Raw genomic sequence first — 14,795 nt, 5'->3', positions numbered from 1 at the left:
GTTAGTTTGGTGGAGTGTATTGTATAATAATGTAGCTCAGCTGTATTTTTGTAAAGGAGTGAAAATTTTTGCAAAAGTGTACCGAAGGCCAATTGTTAAATGTCTCACTGACGATATGTTGTCCAAGAAACAACAATACAATTTCAGCAAGATTTTTTTGTGAACCCACAGATCAAGGTTAGTTCAGGAGTGTTCCAAAGAAATGTACCCGACCGCATTGTACTTGATGCATTGGCTTTCTGTGAATTCAGGCCTCAGTTCAATGGACTATATATAGAATATGAACATTGGTTGAGGGAAAGGTTACACGAAACAATCCCAACAGTGCCAATCTGAAGAACCCGTTAAAATATCTGCGCGGTTCCCTTGGAGAAGTGGGTACAGCCGTTGACTACAGATTCCAATGACATCAGGATGCAGTGTGAAGACTTGTAACAATTCTAAAAAATTACACATGGTTAAGTGTTCACACGATATCAGGTAACACACAGTAATGAAGTGTATCATATCTGGAATCTCATCATTGTTGTTTCATAAACTGTCAGAATTTACGATAGACTAAGCATATATTTATTTTTCTTAGTTTCCTTTTTTTTTTTTTTTTTTTTTTTTTTTTAATTTCGTGGTGGATTGAAGTAAGAAAATTAATTGCGGTATTAATATAATTAATAGACACACTTAGCTTTTAACCGTCGAACGACTCATAGACGAAATCTAGAGAAATAGAAAGAAAGAAAAAGGATACAAAAGAGGTTCAATCTTCTATCACTGTCATTCATTCTGAATGTTAATACAGAATAACTAACTTTATGACCTATGGAACCTGAAGATCCATTGATGCGCTCACAAAAGCTGCCCATTGACTTCCGTCCGTAGCCAGCTTGATGCAGCTTCTACTTTGTATTCCTATTTCTGCGAGATTCGTGTTAATATATTTCATTTTTCGCCTAGGTCTTTGTTTTGTCTCTCTTTCGATTTGGTTTCCAGTTAAAATTTTGAAAGCGTTTTTGCTTTTTTCTTTGGCAAGGCAGTTGCCCACCTGAACGTCGTAAACTTGATGACCCTAACAATATTAGGTAAACGATATAAATTATGCAGTTTCTCGTTATGAAGTTACGCCATTCACTATTTTCGGTCCTCTTAGGTTCGAATATGCGCCTGGGGATGTTATTTTCTAATACTTCAGTCTGCGTTCTTCTCTCAAAGTAAGCGATCATGTTTCGCTACCATACAGCACAACAGGCATAATTATCGTTTTATATATTTAACCCTAAAATCGTTCGACAGAGTTAACAAAAATAAAAGAAATTGGACTTAATAACAAATTCCTCACTTTCAGTCGACATTTAGTTTCTTTGTGGGCATGGTTTTCGTCTGTTAATTTCGATCCTAGATATGTGAAATTTTCCACTTTGTCGAAGGTATTACTTGATAATTTAACTATCCATAATGTGCAGTATTTCGATCACAATGAACTTCTATGTATCTCGATTTTAGGGCATTTACTTCTAACCCATCTCTCTGCAGGAGTTTAATAAAACCTTTGTATTTCTTGATATTATCCTTATATCATCTTCTGTCAGATTAACATCAGCATGAGTCATAGCTTGGCGAGTGCCATTCAGCTCCGGCCTTGATTGCTATCTTCCTAATCTTCCGTATAGTGTATTCAGAATAAAATTGAATAAAAGTGGTGACAACACTTCTCCTTGTTTCAGCTGATTCCGAACGTGAAAGCTAGTGGACAAGTATTTCCCTACTGGAATTTTATTTTCATTTAAGCACATCTCTATTAATTTAACTAGCTCCTTTAGTATACGAAATTCTGGAAGAATAATCATCTCCAATAACTTCGTCTGCGTGTCTAGTTTATCTTCTTAATAGAATGTTTAAGAGAATTTTATAGTATGTTGACGAGAGAGAGAGAGAGATTTCTCGATAGTATTTACAATCAATTTTGTTGTGTTTCTTGTGAATTGGAACAATGATGGATTCTTTCCATTTTTGTGACAATTCCTCCTTGTTCCAGATGAGGAGCATGAGTTTTTATATCTCCACAATTCTTCCTCTCCAGCTAAAATTAAGCGGGAATTTAGTGTATACCCGGAGATTTGTTTCTTTTATTTTTTATCTGTGCTCTGTTAGACTCTAATGTACGCTGTAGTTCTGTTTTATGTATTTCACTTTCCCGACGAATATTGTTTTTCGGTCATGTTTAGCAAATACGTTAATACAGAATGGACAAGAAATGAGACCCTGTTTATTTCTTAAATAGCATTTATATTCTGAAACAAAATGTACTAAATTAGTCGCAGTGGCACAGTGATAGAGTGCTCACCTCTGATGCGTGCGGTCCCTTTTTCGCTAAGTTGGCTTTATAGTGAACAAACACCATGTGCGAGAGTTTTCTCAGGGTTCTCCGGCTTCCTCTCATTTTCTTAATTTCCACCATTTCGTTCATCATCATCACAATCTTCCTTAGCCTCGGAACATGATCGCGGGACGTTAATCTCCAAAAAAGAAAAGTGTATTATAAAATGACTAATAAGATACATTAGGATCTGAAAATTTATTGTACCGGTATACACAGAAATTATCATATAACGCTAAAGGTGATCTATAAATCCTTTTGGTGAATGCTTCATCAGATAATAAGTTGTAGAAAGAAGAACTAAGGGAGAGAAAATTAGTGCTGAAGCGTCCTTCAGGGCTCTATATTGAAGTCGTACGTAGATCGGTACGTGACGTTTGGGCGCGGACGTTTGGGCCCCGCCGTTTGGACACGACGTTTGGGCGCGAAGCCATTTGGGCGCGAGCTAAATTAAAATGTCATTATGTTAGGCGCTGAGTACTAAGTTCGAATCAAGACATCACAAGATGTCTACTGTAGTGGAAGTCCTTGAATTATATTGGATTTTGTTTTACATACTAGAAATACTGAAATTTGAAAAATCTAAAAACTGAATTAACAATTAAATTTTGTAAATTTAAGTTTCAACCAAAGTTAAGTATGCTTTTTATTTGATAACTTTTCAAGCCAAAGGTAAGTAGACCAGACTAGATATGATTGACTGCATTACGTACATAGTGAGCCTATTCCATTAAAAAACTTAAAGCAGGACTTCTACTGTAGTTATGCAATAAGTGTGAATGTCAAACACATTTCTAGTGGCTAAATGACCAATATATGTACACTTAACTATTATTTTTCACTTTGAAATCGTTCTTTTTTTTTTTTCTTTCACCACTTTCTTTGGTGCAGATTAAATGCTTACAATGGGACGAAAAAAAAAAAGTGTGTTAAGTTTTGATTTTTATATCGGAATGTTAATAAAAAAAAAGTGATACCAGAAATACAGCATACTACAGTTCCTAAACTCAATGTCTTAGACACCCTGTATTAACAGCTTTCCCTCAACTCGATTAGGATTTAGGATTTTTAGGTTTCTGGGCTCTCGGCATGTAAGGCCATTTAGTCCATCACGTTTGAGGGGGCACACTATCCGGGAAAAAAAAGGAAGAAAGGATTGGGGAAGGAAGGAAGCGTCCTGGACCTATAAATTAGGTACCACCCCAGCATTTGCCTGGTGTGAATGAGGAAAACCTCATTTAGGGTGGCCGGCCTGAAAGAGCGTGTTACACTTTTTCGACCAAGTGCCCCTACCGGGAATCGAACCCGGGACCGCTCGCACCGAAGGCGAGAGCGTTAGCGACTACGTTACGCGGGGCCACTTCTCTCAACTCGAGTGCGCGGAAATCTTTTATTCGTAGTTCTTTATTGGACTTAAGGAAGAGTTTGGCAAACGTAATACGAAAGAAAGCAAATTTTAATATTCATAAGTATGTAATTATTAACTCTTTAAAAAAATACAAAAATTAAATCAATATGTTTTAATTAACATTAAGAAAATTATTAACAGTTCGTCTGATTCCTTCATTTCCTAGCTTTCTTATATAATACAAAAATTAGATCAACATTAGATCAGAAGTACAAGAATCGTGAACAAGCGAAAAATCAATCCTTCACGAGGTTAGGCAACAAATGCCACAAACGCATTAAACTATTTAATTTAGATGAATAAATAAGATAGAAAATAGATAGATAAATGAGGTTAGATAAAGATAGAAGTGTAGGAAATGTATATATCTTGATTCGCGCTTAGCTTTCAGTGCCTAGCTTGCTTTATATTTCGTAAATTGTGATTTTTACTATGTACCTCGCGCCCAAACGTCTGGCGCCTAAACAGCTTCGCGCCCAAACGTCCGGCGCCCAAACGGCAGCGCCGAAACGTCCGCGCCCAAATGGTGGCGCCCAAACGTCCTGTCCCGTACGTAGATGTATCGAAGAACATGATGTTGAATGATGTAAAGACACCCCCGTCGTCAGTTAAAAATTTCGTCAGCGTCTACTGAAAGAACTTGGCGGAACTTGTCCTTGTACATATAGATCACATTGAATATGTACAGCACTAAGCAAATTATTGCGAATTCGTGATGATTTCCGGGATGTAGCATCACCATGCAAATTGCAGTAATCGAAATAGGTTCTCCATTAATGGGGTTCGTATCCTATAGTTACATTTTCATACTCCGTAATCTTGGTTACTTATTTTAAATTAATTCTATCAACTGGTACTAGTAATCTCAGTATCAAAGGAACGTTCTTGTCACTAGTTCTGTTTATTCAACATAAATCATAGACCAGTATTGTATATGGACTTTCTTCCATGAAGACTTCGCTCATGTATGCTTTAATTGAATAGTTCAAACAACTTTCACATCTGCTCAAACCAAATCAGATTCAACTTATACAAGGAAGGATCAGAAACTAAAATTACAAGGCCCTTATTTCTGGAGTTTCGTTTGCTATAGAGGAATGGGGAGTGTGCGGTAATTTTAATACATGGAATTGGCAACTGTGCAAAGTTTCAGCTATCCGCCACCTACGGTGCTAGTTGTAGGTAAACACAAATGGCGACTCGTTTGGTAAACTGGTCTCGCAAAGAAGTCCGCTGAGTTATTCGATTTCTGTGGGCGAAACATGTAACCGCGGCTGAAATTCACCAGCAGCTGGTACACGTTTACGGAGAGACTGTGATATCTCGTCATCATGTCGCAGAATGATCTGGAATGTTTGCACGTAGTGGAGAAAACATAACCGACGAGGAGTGCAGTGGCTGACTCAGTACGGCATAAACATCATTAACCACTCTCCCTACACCTTGGACCTCGCTCCAAGCAACTTTCACCTGTTCCCGCACTTGAAAGAGCACCTAGGAGGCCGTCGCTTCGCTTCAGACGAGGAGGTGAAACACTTCGTGACAACGTGGCTGAACACGCAAGCACAAGATTTTTACCAGGAAGAAACCTTCAAATTCATCCCACGATGCGAGAATTCCCTCAACCGATACAGAGACTGTCTAAAAATAACCTAATGTATGTCCTATCTGTTGGCTGTATTAGTTGTATGAAATAATATATACATGTTTCATTGCAGGCTTTGTAACCTTACTTTTTGATTACTCCTCGTATTTCATACTCCTTACGTTGAACTCTTATCACAAACAAGTGTAGATTGACGGTTTTTTAAATAGCTCTTCCTTTTTTTATTTCCCAAGTTCAGTCATTATTTTAACAGCACCATTAGGCATCAAATTCATTCCAATCAGTGTACGAAATACTATATATATATATATATATATATATATATATATATATATATATATATATATATATATATAAAATTGAAGTTTTTTGTTTAAAAGTTTAAATACTATTCAGGTAACAAATAGGGTACAATTTTGTTGACCATCGTATTCATTATACATGCACTAAAATGTTTTAGAGTGAACTTATTGCTTGCTTTTATTTTCACAGGATTATAGTTCCTGGATTCAAAGATTCGAAGTGACAGCGAAAGAGTTCCTTTCAAATGCAACTAAATCTCAGGTTTCTGAAGAACCTACTCAACAAGATATGTTGGATGAATTGGAAAAACAGAACTCGCAGCTTCAAGCTATGGTGACACACTATAAAACTATTATAGAAGATACAGTACGTATAAAGCTTTATATTTTTGATTGTGAGTTTTATTAGGTATTATTTTACATGAATTTAGTATACAGAAGTTGTTTCCGATCTATGGTGACGAAATTACACACCTTGTTCAGCACCACCAAGCGGGAAAAAGAGGAAGCTGCTAGTCGTGTGGGCACCTTGGACCATTGACTGTGCGTGACAGGTGTGGTAAGTGCATATCGAGACAAAATAAGTGCTTATTGGGAGGGCTACATAACTCCCTTTCCGACGTGAAGTACAGTTATAGTACCATTATCAAACTGTGCAAGGAACATGGATTCATTGTGTCCGAAAATGACATATCACGGGTGTTGAAAGGGGCAGGTAAGGTGAGGCGTGAGATGATTCCTATGGGGCGGAAAAAGGCCAACTCCCGGGCCTGCCACTAGCCGACAGAAGCTAGAATTCGGGGCTCTGGTCACCAGGTAGAATCCACCCACAAAGAGAAGTATCACCCACCGGCTGCGGACATCACTGAAGACAGTGCACATCATCATTCACCGCGATTTGAGGTTGGTAAAGCGACGGAAAGGAGCGTGTTTATGAGCTCTTGCCAAAACACATCTAGGAACATCGCACAAACTGTTGAAAGCCGTATGAGCGGTACATGGCCGGTGAAAAGTAGTTCAGTGTAACAGTGGACGAGGCATATGTTTATCTGGATTACTGTCAAAAGCCACGTGCAATTTTTTTTATCGATCGACAGGTGCGAGGGACTTCCAGAAATGATTCACTGAATGCAAGGAAAGTTTTGGCTCATGTTTCGTGAACATTGCAGGATACTCGTACCAGGGCAAGCTGACCATACATCGTGTAGTCAAAAATACGAAGGTGAATTCGGAATATTATCAGGCTAACGTCCTGACATCCGTTTATCGTCATGACATTCCTCATCTCTACGGGAGGGACAAGAATCGTGTGTGGGTGGAATCAAGATAAGGCGTCAAGTCACACATCTCGCTTAACCCGTTTATTCCTCCAACAATCGCAGCAGAAACTGGAATTCGTTCCATTCCTTTCTCAGACGTTCTAGTGAAGTCCCCTGATGCGTCACCGATGGATTTTTGCGCCTTCGACCGTGGAAATTTCGCTGTCGGGCAATAATTGCCCCGATGCAGGCCACCAAATAGAGCACTCTCGATGGTGGCTACTTGGTTTCTCTTAAGGTAAATCCAGTTTGAAACCGTCACCATAGGTCGGCAAAAACCTCTGGAAGTATTTCTCGCGATATCTTTATTATTAAAAGTATTTCAATTATATGTTATCTACAAGGCGAAAATAGGCATCTTCACAAAAGAAGTTGGTTGATTTGGAGTTCACTGTCCGGTCCACAGCGAGATGTGGACCTACAGTTTTAGATGGAACCCAAATCACATGAACTCCCACCGGGAATCGAACCCGGGTCTCACGCTGGAGGCACGTACATTAATCATATAGCCGCGAAAGAGTTCTTAAAAGATAGATGATTGTATGTTTTTTAAATGGAATTGCGCCAAAAAGATAAAATATGATAATCATAAATAGAGCTTAAAATATAATAAAACAAATCGATGAGGATAAAAATGCCGAGCTGAAACTGAAAGTATCTTGTTGTATACTTACGAAAGATATTTCTCTCGTTTTGCAGGAAGGTATGTTGAACAGGCTGCAGAATCATGTAGAACAAGAGGAAGCTAAATGGAGGCAGCAGTTGCAGATAAAGGAATCCGAATTAGAAGCAATTCGCCTGGAAAGGGATAGACTGGAACAATCCTTTGAAGACGTTCGAAGCGCACAGGAGGTAATGTAACCGTAATAGAATATAGTTCAACTTTTTTTTAGGTACTCAGCTTTGTTCAAATTCACTGCTGGAAATATGGTGAAAAAGATAAGACCAAAAAGGTCGGATTAGTAAGGGAATTATCGTCGAAAAAAGAAATACTACTCATTTTGTAACAGTATGAAAATCCTAATGTTTTACACAGCCTTACTATAAACTTGAATTCTTATCTTGCTTTTGAAAGCTGTGTAACCTAACCGTTGTAAAATTTATGATTTCATTTGGAAATTTTATAGTTTTCCCGTATAGTTTGGTTTCCTCGTGTGCCTTTGTTGTGTTTGGCAAATCGTGAGGTAATTCCTGTTGCATCATGAAGCGTAAGCTATTTGCGATAAGAAGCGAACTCTGTTTAGAAAACCAGAAAATTGCTGTGAGAGGCAATGCGCTAACCATACCTAACCTGACTAGCAGACTATCTTGTTCCCTAAAACCCTTCGAGAGCTAACCAAACAAAATTAAATTCCTGTGTAAATATAATGTACAGTATTCGAATTTTGTAAGCCTACCTGAACATAGACAATAGTAATTAATTTTATTTCAAGTTTCAAATAGTCAAATGGTTATCATAATTATTCAGCAGCCAAGGCGCCCATCGGGGGGGAAGGGGGGGCAAGATGGGGCGCTCGCCCCCTCTAGAGGAAATTGTACTTCGGAAGATCGAAAACCCAATACATTTTTTAGAATAGTTATTGCAAAATTTGAGACTACATTTGAAATGTCACGTATACTTTGCCCCCCCCCCCTTCCCTTTGGAAACCACAACGTGGGCGCCCTTGTTCAGCAGTGATTTTCAGTAAAGATAGTCTCCAGTAACTGACAAGGCACACTATAGAACATTACATTGTATACTCAACCAAACAGTTCGACATAATTAGTGTGGTTGCTGAATTTTTTTTGAAGAAATATTGATATTCAGTACTATAAGTTAACGACCGTGAATATCTAACGGGCTGATTTCATCTTATATCCTCCAAAGATATATATATATACAAGGGGCAATCAAAAAGTTCCCGAAATGTTATAGTTTTGGCATTTATGATGCAATCACAATGAATATTATACAGTCCTTAGGATGCCTAATTATGAATTTGACATATGTGAACAGGTCACAACAGGCAGTGTATAAGTATTGTAGCACGGAAGTGTGTGTGGTGATCAGTTGGTGAAATGTCACAGTTCTAACGTCCAAAACATCATGTGCAAATTGGGGGGAAATCTGCTTCAGAAACGTTGATAGTCTTAGAAATAGTTTGCACCATCGAATGTTTTGCTCTTCTCAAAGCTGAAAATGAGCCTCAGAGATGGGCTAAAGATGGGATGAAAACCAGCGCAACGGCGGCTGAAGTTTGGAAGATACCAAAAGAGGATTTTCGTCAGTGTTTCCAGTAATAGCAGAAGTAATGGAGGACGTGTGTGTGTGTCTGTTTAGTCACTTGACAGAAATTAAACGTAACTCCAGGGCAAAGATAAGTGTACGTAGAAGTTGCTTGACTAAAAACAGAAAATCGATTTTCTTCTGAATATTGTATTTTCTTACTAAATTTTGCTCACGTTGTTTTCTGAACCTTTTAAATTTTGGTTTAAAGTAGGAAATACTAGAGTCTCGAAGCTTCTGTAACTTATTTCCTTTGTTCATATAGTATAGTAGAGTCAAAATAGTACGTACAGAAGAAGCAAATGTTTATGCAAGTATCTGCGCCTGTTGGAAACAATAAAATATATATTGTGATCTGTGGTTTCTAAACTTGTTTAGCGATCACAATATAAAGGTAAGTAAACTATTGAATAATCTTCAATTACGAGACGATTTATTTATCTCAAATCTCCAGAATAGATTCATTTATCAATTTGCAAATATCATTAGTGTTAATACATTAAGAAGATCGTTTATAGAGCAAAGTACTTCAATAAACAATACGTACACATAAACTATTTAAACTGTTACCAAATAACCATACAAAGATACAAAAATCATTTACAATAAATTAAATGCAAAATAAGCAAGTAAGTGTAATATCGTAATTTCGTTCTCTGAGAAGATGCTACGCAACTAAATACTCAAACTGAGCGTGTGCATACTTTGCCTCCACTTTCAATCGCCAACACTTGTATTGAGCAAGTACTTTTCCTAGTTGTATATGGATACTAAATGACCTAACGATTACCCATAATTTTCATGTCATTTCGTTTTTATTGCTTTGCTTCTTCTAAAGGTGATTTCCTACGAGTACTATTGTCATTAAAATAATAAGTTCTTTATATTTTCGTGAAGTCTAATTGGCATTCTATGTGTATGTGATGTTGATTGTCAGAATATGGTTGTGGGTACTTCGGCTTTTGGTAGTAACCATGTCCTAGTTACCTGTTGGTTCTTAAAATTGATTTACATTCTTGTTTACGAAGGTGGGCAGAGGGCTTTTACAACTTACTAATTATAATGGAATACGTCAATACTTATAACAAACAAAATAACAACTGAAAACTTGAAATATAAATTTTGTGAACTTTCGTTCTGTGCAGTTGGCCTTCTGAACTAACATATAATATTTTAAAAAACAAAAGAGCTTACGGTATTTTCAGTACCCAGCTTTATTTCCTTGATAACAAATTATATGTGAATTATCTCTGCATTGTTTCGAAGAAAAATTGTTTCTCCTCCAGCAGTGATTGCAGTTACTCCCTGCCAGAAAATCTACTTTTCCTCCAAATACAGCGTGTCTATAAAAGTACTATCATGCTTTAAAGTGGTGGGGCCGCGGTGGCTCAGTGGTAGAGCGTTCACCTCTGGTGCTTGGGGTCCCGGCTTCGATCCCAGCCCCCGCCAAGTGAACTTTGTGGTGGACAAACACCGTGTGCGTGGGTTTTCTCGGGGTTCTCCCGTTTCCTCCCACTTTCTTCATTCCACCATTTCATACATTACTCATCATCACCGTCTCCTTTAGCCTAACCGGCATAACCGTGGGACGTAAAACTCAAAGATTTCATTTCATTTTCATTTTCTTTAAAGTGGTATTACGTCGCTTTGGATAATAGGCTTTAAATGAAATTGGTCACATTTAAAAGAAAAACTGAACTATTTTTTACTGTATCTCATAGACGTTAAATGGGAGCCTAATTCTTAGGGCTACGTGCAAATGCCTCCCGCACGTGTTCCACAATTCCCGCATTGACAGATGGTCTCCCTGTTTTTTGATGGCATATGCAGCCACGTTCCACCAAATCACGGTACCACTTCCAAATGGATGTGTGTGTAGGAGCCTGATGAAACCTTCGCCTAAAAGCACGCTGAACCTGCACCAGACTCTGCGTGCTATGATATTCCAAAACACACTTTGTTCTTGTTGGGTCGCCATTACCCCTTAAAACTTATTCTTTAATAACAACACAACATAATAAAAGGAAATAAATTTACATTAGCATATTACGGCATAACAGTACAGAAACATAAAAGCTTCCCAAGTGACCCCCACCAGAAACAGTAAATGCCCAACTAAATATCCAAAAATGAACCCATATCGACTAATCACAAAGTAAACATGAATGAATTTACATTTACTGTGTTTGATCCTGTTCATTGCTATCCATTGTTGACATGCACAAAAATATTTGAGTTTTCCTTTCAAATGTGACCAATTTTATTTAAATACGAGTATCCAAAGCGACGTAATACGACTTTAAAGTATGATGATTTTTGTGGACACGTTGTATATTGCAGACAAATATAGGGATCATAAGATTTCATTGCAGAAAAAATACAAATGTGTGATCTTTACATTCTTGAACTAAGAATTTACTATGTTTGTCTCCAGTGGCGTATCTTGAGAGAAGCCACGTCAGTAAAAAAACAATACTTTTATCCTTACAAACTAGGAGACGAAAAGCCACCTAATGTCGTAATTATTAGAGATAATTAGAGAATCAGGCTAGTTTCCTTCGTTTACAGCGATAAAATACTAATTCGTGCAGATGTGATTTCCCTCATCAGCCGCCACTATTTCTCTCAATCTTAATTTCTGTTCACTAATTTTCGTTCACCTCCGATAAATTTTCTGAGTATCTAAAATGGAGAAAGAAAAAATAAAAGAATACGCAAAACACAATGCACAAAATATAACAACATTAGAAGGGTGCAGATAAAGCAGCTGCTAAAGTTATTAATACAGTTCCGTGTCCAGATGCCTGTAATAATATGCATTATGACTGAACCTTGGTACTAAACTTCAGCACGACCAGATATAGTGAAACTGTCGTATCAAAAACACTCAAAATATTTAACTGAGATATTTTATTATTAGTCACGGAATAGAAAGACGGTCAGTTTACTAATTCCTCTCGTACTTAACATTTTAACCCCTATAAATATTCTGTGAATTACATGCCACCTTCATACCCAAATAAATAAATAAATAAATAAAATGCTTTCTCGATTAATTCGTTCTTTATATTTCCTAAATACTTTGTTTCTAATCCACTGTATTCTGTGCTTTAGGGGAATCGGAAACTAAATAATGCAATGAATTTATAGGAATCATAATGAAGACTGTGAGATTTAAAATTAAAAATACAAGTCACGACTTCAGCATGTGAGACGAATTATACGAGTATTTACTGTATGTATCCTGTGCTGAGTATCTTCATTGTAAACATGGCATTTCTCACATTTTTTTCTATCTTTAAATTCTTGTTGAATAAAACGCAATAATGATAACTCACTTTTTGTATGAAATATGTATATGAGTATGTAATTCTAAAGCTTGTGTGAGAAAAATACAGAGACTGCAGAAATGTTGGAAAATGAACTGAATATCGAACCTGTGTCTCCGGCTTTTAATATGTAGTGAACTAACCAGTATGTTGTTCATTCTGCTCCTTGAATAGCCACATACCTTTCCCTTTAGGTCCATATGATCTAGTAATGTATGAAAACCAGTCTCAAGAGTGAATGGGGTGTTGTTCAGCAAATAGATTGGATTGGGTAACATAGTGGTTAGTGTACCAGCATGCTAACCTGAAGATCAAGATTGGATTCACGATATACTCCCTCACTTTTTCAGACTTCGAATTTTAATTATATTAGCTTTTATAGAAATGTAAGGAAAATCGTTATATTTTTTTTTTTCTTATTTAATACTTGAGCGAGAATTTTGTAAAGATGAAACTATTTTTTTTTATATAGCTTTGATTATTCTTACACCAAATTAGTGGTTATTAATTACATCCAAAATTTCCCATATTTATTTATTTATTTATTTATTTATTTATTTATTCATTACGGTATCTTCGAATAAATAAATCAACGTTATGTTTAAACTATTAAGTGACAGGAAACATAACCTAAGATGATTCTTTTCATTTAGAAATTGACGAAAAGTTTTGCTAAAAGGAAGGAAATGGAAAATGACTCCTGGTCACATCTGATTTTTTTTATTTCTTATTGTATTTTATTTTATTTATTTATTTATTGTAATTTTAGGTCTAAAAATTACTATAGAATACAGGAAAATGTACCATTTGGAACAGTACAAAATATTTGTTTCTCCTTTAGCCTAACCGGCATAACCGTGGGACGTAAAACTCAAACTCAAAAAATATTTGTTATAATTAAACGCTATTCCAATTATGCACATGTAATATTACATTCAAGCCAGTAGCGCGAAGTTTCGTGTAACGTTTTATCTTAAATAAAGCTGGAAAACAAAAACAGTGAGCAAATATTTTGACGAAGTCAGACAGCCTTATATGATTACCAGTGAGTGGAGTTTAGGGAATTTACAATTAGGTACAGATATACTCTAAATTTATTGGATTGGTGCGATTGAAATATCCAACTGACGCACGTCACCTTGAAAGGAACGAAAAGGATGATGATAAAGAAAAGGTACAGTCAGCGACAAAAGTTCTTTCCATTTGATGAAATTAGTTTCGTAAATAACTTCAGAATGGAAGGACAATTTGAGTACAGTTTCCAGTAAATTAAAAAAGAATGTAGTTTTCTGTACGTTCCGGCCATACCACTCTATTCCCAAAATAAATTTTACCAAACGGAAAGAACTTTTATCGCTGACTATACAATATTTTATTAGTCAGTAGTTTTCGGGTGTAGCCACACACATCTGTCACGTTAAGCCAACGACTGGATTTCGTGACGAAGTAGTCTGTAGTCCCCTGTGCAAGGAAGTCCTCGATTGTACGTTCTATTGCGCGGTTATCAAGGAAACTCTTACCTGCCGAGATGTGATTGAGATACTGAAAGAAATTGTAGTCAGGGGGAGAGACACCAGAAGAATACAGTGTGTGTAAGAAGGGGTTTAAATGGGAAAAGAGGAAGGGGGAAGCGATATGTAGACGTGAATTGTGCAGCATGAGGACGTAATGTGTTTTGATCGTTGCTGGATGCTTGCAGAAAAATTTGTGTTCTATTTCATAGATTCAGCACCGTGATGATTCGCAGTAATGGTTTCACCTTGAAAGAGAAAGGCGTGATGGATCACCCCCCACCATAGAACATCTTATCAACAGCAACAGCTTCTGCGGACGGAGGAATGGTTTCGAAAATCATCCTACACATTAATCAGGATCCAACCACTGTCCTAGACATCTACGATTGCTGTAACGGATCCATTTTTCATTAGAACTAACAATCTGATGTAAAAAATCTTCCTGGCTATCCTTCACATCAGAGAACTACACACTTCAGGCGGCGATCTTGTTGGCCGGTATCAACTCCGTGGAGCCATCGAACGACAGTGTATGTCCAATTTATCTTCAGTTGCACGAACACTTTTCCGAGGTCCTCTTCTGTAGTTTCTGAGCCACCACTGAGAACATACTGTTGGTCGATGGCAATGGAGCTTAAATTTACAAACTAGTGGTGCATGGTAGATTCATTCACCATTCC

At 37.0% G+C, this 14,795-nt stretch overlaps 1 protein-coding gene across 6 annotated transcripts in view; it reads left to right on the top strand.

The window, feature by feature from the left end:
* The window catches only part of LOC145663966 (uncharacterized), a 193,913-nt gene that overhangs the window by 136,829 nt on the left and 42,289 nt on the right, over positions 1 to 14,795 (top strand). For all 6 annotated transcript variants that reach the window (XM_081730201.1, XM_081730199.1, XM_081730202.1 and 3 more), the window contains 2 exons: positions 5,878 to 6,054; positions 7,706 to 7,858. In XM_081730201.1, the coding sequence (XP_081586327.1) occupies positions 5,878 to 6,054; positions 7,706 to 7,858 (330 nt within the window). The remainder of the gene's footprint in view (positions 1 to 5,877; positions 6,055 to 7,705; positions 7,859 to 14,795) is intronic.

Source organism: Thermobia domestica, chromosome 11, assembly GCF_964235325.1.
Source record: "Thermobia domestica chromosome 11, izTheDome1.hap1.1, whole genome shotgun sequence".
Lineage (NCBI taxonomy): Eukaryota > Metazoa > Arthropoda > Insecta > Zygentoma > Lepismatidae > Thermobia > Thermobia domestica.
This window is presented reverse-complemented; position numbering and strand designations above follow the sequence as displayed.